The 6844-nt window shown below is 39.4% G+C and overlaps 1 protein-coding gene across 1 annotated transcript in view; it reads left to right on the forward strand.

Annotated features, from left to right (window-relative positions):
- Positions 1 to 1505, forward strand: part of fam151b (family with sequence similarity 151 member B) — a 27688-nt gene extending 26183 nt beyond the window's left edge. Inside the window, exon 6 of the mRNA XM_043708131.1 lies at positions 1006 to 1505. Coding sequence (XP_043564066.1) covers positions 1006 to 1171 — 166 coding nt within the window. The 3' untranslated portion in view covers positions 1172 to 1505. The remainder of the gene's footprint in view (positions 1 to 1005) is intronic.
- The last annotated feature ends 5339 nt before the right edge of the window (positions 1506 to 6844 follow it).

Genomic DNA, 6844 nt, shown 5'->3' on the forward strand with positions numbered 1-6844 from the left:
GAAGGGCCTGTTTCCACACTGTAAGTAATCTAATCTAATCATCCACAAGTCTTTGATTTTTAAAATTATTTTTTAGAATAGTGAGGTTATGCTCATTGGTAGGAAGAGGCATAGGCTCTGAAGCACAGAGGGACTTAGGAGTCCTAGTTCAGGATTCTTTTAAGGATAACGTGCAAATTCATTCGGCAGCTAGGAAGGCAAATGCAATATTCGCATTCTTTCAAAGAGGACTAGAATACAATAGCAGAGATGTACTACTGAGGCTGAATAAGGCTCTGGTCAGATAGCATTTGAAATATTGTGAGCAGTCTTGGATCCCATATCTAAAGAAGATTGTGCTGTCCTTGGAGACGGTCAGAGGACATTTATAAAAATGATCCCAGGAATGAAGGACATATCAGAGACAAGGGAGGAGCAGTTGAGGACTCTGGATTTATACTTGCTGGAGTTTAGAAGATCGATTGAATGTGGAGAAAATGTTTTCATTAGTAAGGGAGACTTGGACCTGAGGGCACAGACTCAGAAGGACTACCCTTTAGAACTGAGATGAGGAGGAATTTCTTCAGTCAGGAAATGGTTAATCTGCGGAAGTCACTGCCACAGAAGACTATGGAGGCCAAGTCATTCAGTAGTCTTAAGTCAGAGAAAGACAGGTTTTTGTTTAGTAAAGGGGTCAAGGGTTATGGCGTGAAGGTAGGAGAATGGGGTTGAGAAAGATATCAGCTTTGATCGAATGGTAGAGCAAACTTGATAGGCCAATGGCCTAATTCTGCTCCTATATCTTACGGCCTAATAAAGGGTGATAGAAACAGGCCAATACATAAAATGGTTTTAAATATATTTGTATCCATGCATCACAAAGTCCAGATAAATAAACTTTGCACCAAGTAACTATTATCAAATCTGTTTCATACAATAAGTTTTTATGTTGATGTGTTTTAATTGACAATCCAGCGCTGCTATATTGTCTGTCTCCTCTAATTCAACAATCTTGTTTTAATACAGATACAGTCTGACTGTGTGGACAGCAAGAGAAGATTTGTACACTGTGGAAGATATGCTGTATATCAGGGAAAATGTTGACAAATCAAGAATCTACTTTGATCTTTTTGAACCTCAAAACAGTAAATTGAGACAGGCAGTAAAGATGAAATTCACAGACCAGATTTAATATTACTTGTAAAGACATTGCATTTATATGATGTATTTATTGTAGTTAAAAAGCTCAAGACTCTTCGGAAGGACATTAAGTGAAATTTGACAACAAACCACATCAGACATTTAGCATGGAAGGAGGAAGGTTTTCAGGAGTTTTTAAAGGAGAGAGAGGTGGGAAAATGTCAGGAACAAGTTCCATTCAATGGGGTAGAGAAACCTGAAAGAAAGGACATCATTGGCAGAGCAATTAAAATCAGGGAAGTGAAAGAGGCCAGAATTGGAGAAGTGCAGAGACTTCAACAGAATTGTAGAACTATAAATGAAGATGTTACTATTTTAAATTTGAAGATTTTGCATTATTTGTGCTGTTGTTAGCACACAGATACAGATATCAAACAAAGGACAGAAGATCCATGGCTGTGATACTCCTCACAACTGAGAGTTTCCAATCACTACTTAGGTACACCCATGGAGGATGGTGATATCTCATGTACTAGAGAACTGCCAACACATGATTTTGGCTCCCTTGGTATCACATTACACTTATGACTCAGAAACTGAACTCCAGAGACTCAAGCATAAACTCCAGGCTGATATTTCAGTGCAGTACTGAGAGAGTACTGCCTTGTTGAAAATATCATTCTTTGAATAAAATGTGAAACCAAAACCATTTGCCTTATCAGGTGGCCATGAAACATTTTGTGGCACTATTCAAAGAGAAGGGGAACTCTCTTCTATTTTACAAGCAAACAAACCTACCAAATCAGAGCAAAATTACACATTTACACCTCCCCCCCCCCCCCCCCCCCCTGTAGCCCTGCCCTGTAATAAGATTTTAGCTATTCTGTTTAGAATTCCACATGTCTATCCACTCTGAATAATCTTGGATTCTCTTGTCTGACAAGAATCTGATGATTTCTGCATTAAAAGTGTTTGATAACTCTGTTACCACCGCCTTTTGAGGCAGAGAGTTCCAAGTTTCACAATTCTCTGAGAGAAAGAAATTATTTTCTGTCCTAAAAGTGTGTCGTCTAAGTCTGGATACATCCAGGAGAGGAAACATCCTTTCCACATCTACCTTTACAAATACTTTTAGAATCTCTTGCACTTAATCAAGTTCATAGAATCCCTACAGTGTGGAAACAGGCCATTCATCCCAACACGTCTACACTAACCTTCTGAAGAGTAATCCACCCAGATCCATTCCTCTATCCTAGTACTCTACATTTACCCCTAATTAATGCACCTACCCTATAAATCCCTGAACAACATGGCCAATTTACCTAACCTGCACATCTTTGGATTGTGGAAGGAAATGAGAGTGCACCCATACAGATATGGGGAGAATGTGCAAACTCCTCCCAGACAGTCACCTGAGGCAGGAATTGAATCCGGGTCCCTGTGAGGCAGCAGTGCTAGCCACTGTGCCATTACCCCTCATGCTTATAAACTCCAGTGGAAATAAGCCAGGATTACCCAACCATCTTCATAACACAATTCAGGTACCAATCTAGTAAACCACCTGTGAACCCGCTCCATTTCATCCATACTTAAAGAAGGAAACCAAAACTTTGTAAAGTATTCCAGATATAGTTTCATTAATATCCTGTATAACTGAAGCATAACATTCTTATTTTTATGTTCAATTCCTCTTCTAATAAAGGATAGCTTTCATTAGCCTTCATGATTACATTCTGTATCTGCAAGCTAGACTTGTGCAGAACACCCAAATTGTTGTGCATCGTGGAATACCAAAGCATTCTCTGTTTAATAGTACTCCTGCTTTTTTATTCTTCCTGCCAAACTGAACAACTTCACATTTTCCCACATTATTTTTGGTGAATATTCACGATAACCAATCTAACTGGTTATTATCTCTTTACTGTTTGTGGGAACTTGAAAATTGGCTGCCAAGTTTTTTTTTAACAGCACTTCATTGGCTATAAAGTATTTTGTGGAATATCGTCAGGTAATGAAAGGTGCTAAATAATTGCAGATTTTTTTTCTTCATTTTTATTTCTGTTAATGTGAATTCATTTTCAAAGTTAATGCCTTCGGAAGCAGAAAGAAAAGGAACATGATTGGAAATAAAGTTAAAAAATAATCAGCATTTTTCAGAATTGTTGACTTTTGGTTCATTTGATAGTTATTCTCTGTAAAGCAATCTTTGAAATTCTGTCCAAACTGAGTTCACAGTTAGGCATTTACCACAAAAACATTTGAAGTAAAAATGCTCATTAGAGTTATTCCAATATTTCTGAAACAGAGGTCATAATCAAAATCAGCATCTTAGATGGGAAATGTGACTTCCAATTGTCACTGCACAATGATGGGTTGCAGAAATATTTTGCTGGTACTGTCCAAACCGTCCCATTTTGAAATCCTGTAGCATAATGGCTGTTCCAAGAGTAAAGGTCTAGAATTTCCATCACAATTGGAGGCAGAACTGGGTACTCAGTAGCTTGAACCCTCTTTGCCAATGTTTATTAGCTATTGCAAAATTTTTTTAACTGGTTCTTGAGATGTGAGCTTCACTTTTTCAGCAGTCAGTGTTTATCCCTAATTGCATTGTGAAGATGTTACAGTAATGTGCTAATTTCTTGATTCACTGCACTTTATGTGGTGTAGATACACAAACGGTGCTGTGAAGAAGGGAGTTCCAGGATTTTGATCTAGTGCACAGCAATGCAGTTCCAAGTCAGTATGGCATGTGGCTTGGAGGAGAATTTTCAAATGTTAGAATTTTCAGGTGTGTACTCCCTTAACTTCTAGATGGTAGAGGTTGCAGATTTGGCAGGTGCTGAAAAATGTTGAGTTGCTGAAGTGCATCTTGTAGATCCTGCACACTGCTGCCTCATATGCCAGTCGTGGTGACAGTGAATATTTAAGGTGATGGATGGTCAATCTGCTCAACGGGAAGCAGATTCAAAAGCTCATGAGGGTCTGAAAGGGATAATAGCATATTCTGAGGAGATGGAGCATTTAATATCAAAGTAATACAAGTGTTGGGTGAAAATTGCTTTCAAGTTTTGCTTCTAATTCTAACTTATTTTCTAAGCACCTGCTGCAACTGATTATAACATCAGAGTTTTATAGCACAAAGTAGCTTATTTATTCCACCATGCTCACCATGAACATTTTTCTCATTAATGCCATTTCCTTGTCCATTTCTCATTTTTCATGGAACAGTAAAGATATGTTAAATGAGTTTAAAAACTAAATGAATTTGAAATTCATTGAAACTTGTCAAGGGGCTGACAGGAAACATTCATCTAACAAGTAAAGAAATGGTTAGTTACATCAACAATTGTATGATTCCAATTAAAGCAGTATGACTTCCATTTGGTAAATGTATCTGAGAGCTAGAAGTTGGAAAAATTATTGGACTGATGTAAAGCACTTTTATCCGAATAATTTGTAAATACTCTATGTATTGTTGGTCTCGTACTTTGCTTCTAAATAAACTTCCCAGAATTCAACAGCAGGTGAGATTCAGAATTATTGCACAATGCAAAGCTAAGATCTTTTTATTTCCTCATGATTAGTAAGTATTTGTTACCTAGGAAGTCATTATTCTGGGCTCCTTGATGGGAAATGTTAGCATCAAATTGACAGTAGAAAGCATTACAACAAATTTGACAGCAGATCCATAGAATATACTGTGTATGTATATAAAGATTCAGGGTACTCACTGTGGGGCAACATGGTGGCTCAGTGGTTAGCACTGCTGTCTCACAGGGATCCAGGTTTGATTCCATCCTTGGCGACTTGAATTTGCATGTTTTCTCTGTGTCTGCGTGGGTTTCCTCTGGGTGCTCCAGTTTCCTCCCACAGACCAAGATTTGGAATTCAATATGACTTCTTCAGAACTGAAAAGGATTGGAAAATGGTGGATGTTTTCAATTGCTGATTATAAAGTGGGAGGAAGTGCAGATGCCCTAAACAAAACTGCAGAGTTTGAAAAGGAGTTCTAATGGTGGTACATGAGGTGAAAATGGGTCTGCTATGCTGAGGAAAACCAACAGGATGAAGCAGCTAATCAAAATGGAGAAAAGAGGTCATATAATTAAGTTGTGGAACTCTATCTGAAGTCCTGGAGGATGTGAAATCTCCAAGTGGGAAATGAGGTGGCGTTCCTCCAGTTTGCATTGAGCTTCACAGGAACACAGGCCTCGGGTGTAATTGTTAGAACGGGAGCAAGTTTATTTTGTTATTGCAAGCAACTGGAAAGTTGGGAACATTCTTACAAGCAATGCATTCAGCCTGCTTGCATTTGGCCTTGCCAAGCTATAGGAGACCACATTGTGAACAGTGGATACAGTAAACCAATTTAAACGTGCACATAAAACACTGCCTCACCTGGGAGGTATGTGTGGGATCTTGGACAGTGAGGAGAAAGAGTAAGTGTTAGACCTTGTGCCACTGCCTGGAAATGTGCTGTGTTGCAGAGGAAATGCTGGGAGTGAGAGGGATGAATCAGGATGTCACAAATGGAATGGTCCCTGCAGAATGGTAACCTTGGAGGTGATGTATCTTTCCCATCTGTCAACAGCATTTTAAAATAAATCCATTTAGCAGGCTCTTTCGAGTTCAGATGAGTCACTTTCAGACTGTCAACTCAACTGAATGCCCACTCTCAAGTATTCTGCCCCCCTCCACCAATACAATTATGCTTTTGTCCAGAAATGAAAAAACATGGCTTTTGTTTTTGCTCTCGCTCCCTCCTGGTTCCATCTGATTTCTTTCCTCACTTGACTTCACTCTTTCCATTTCTGGGGGTGCTATCCACTAATATCCACTACAAAGCCACCGACTCTGTTTGCTTGACTGTACTCCAGCGCATCCTTCTTACTGAAAGGATTCCATTCCGTTTTTTTATTCATTCACTGGATGAGGGCATCGCTGGCTGGGCAACCATTTATAGCCCATCCCGAATTGCCCAGAGGGCAGTTAAGAGTTAGTCACATTACAGTGGGTCTGAAGTCATATGTAGACCAGACCAGGAAAGGCTGGCAGTAGCCTTCGCTAAAGGACATTAGTGAACCAGGTGGGTTTTTTTCTGACAGTGGATGATGGTTTCATGGTCATCATTTGTCTCTTAATTCCAGGTTTGTTGATTTGAAATTCAAATTCCACCATCTTAAGGACTGATTAGGGATAGTCAACATGGCTTTGTGTGTGGGATATCATATCTCACAAACTTTATTGAGTTTTTAGAAGAAGTAATAAAGAGGATTGAGGGCAGAGTGGTGGATGTGATCTATATGGACTTCAGTAATGCATTCGACAGTGTTCCCCATGGGAGACTGATTAGCAAGGTTAGATCTCACGGAATACAGGGAGAACTAGCCATTTGGATACAGAACTAGCTCAAAGGTAGAAGACAGAGGGTGGTGGTGGAAGGTTGTTTTTCAGACTGGAGGCCTGAGGCCAGTGGAGTGTCACAAGGATCGGTGCTGGGTCCTCTACTTTTTGTCTTTTGGATAAATGATTTAGATGTGAGCATAAGAGGTACAGTTAGTAAGTTTGCAGGTGACACCAAAATTGGAGGTGTAGTAGACAGCGAAGAGGGTTACCTCAGATTACAACAGGATCTTGACCAGATGGGTCAATGGACTGAGAAGTGGCAGATGGAGTTTAATTCAGATAAATGCGAGGTGCTGCATTTTGGGAAAGCAAATCTTAG

Source organism: Chiloscyllium plagiosum, chromosome 2, assembly GCF_004010195.1.
Source record: "Chiloscyllium plagiosum isolate BGI_BamShark_2017 chromosome 2, ASM401019v2, whole genome shotgun sequence".
NCBI classification, from domain to species: Eukaryota; Metazoa; Chordata; class Chondrichthyes; order Orectolobiformes; family Hemiscylliidae; genus Chiloscyllium; species Chiloscyllium plagiosum.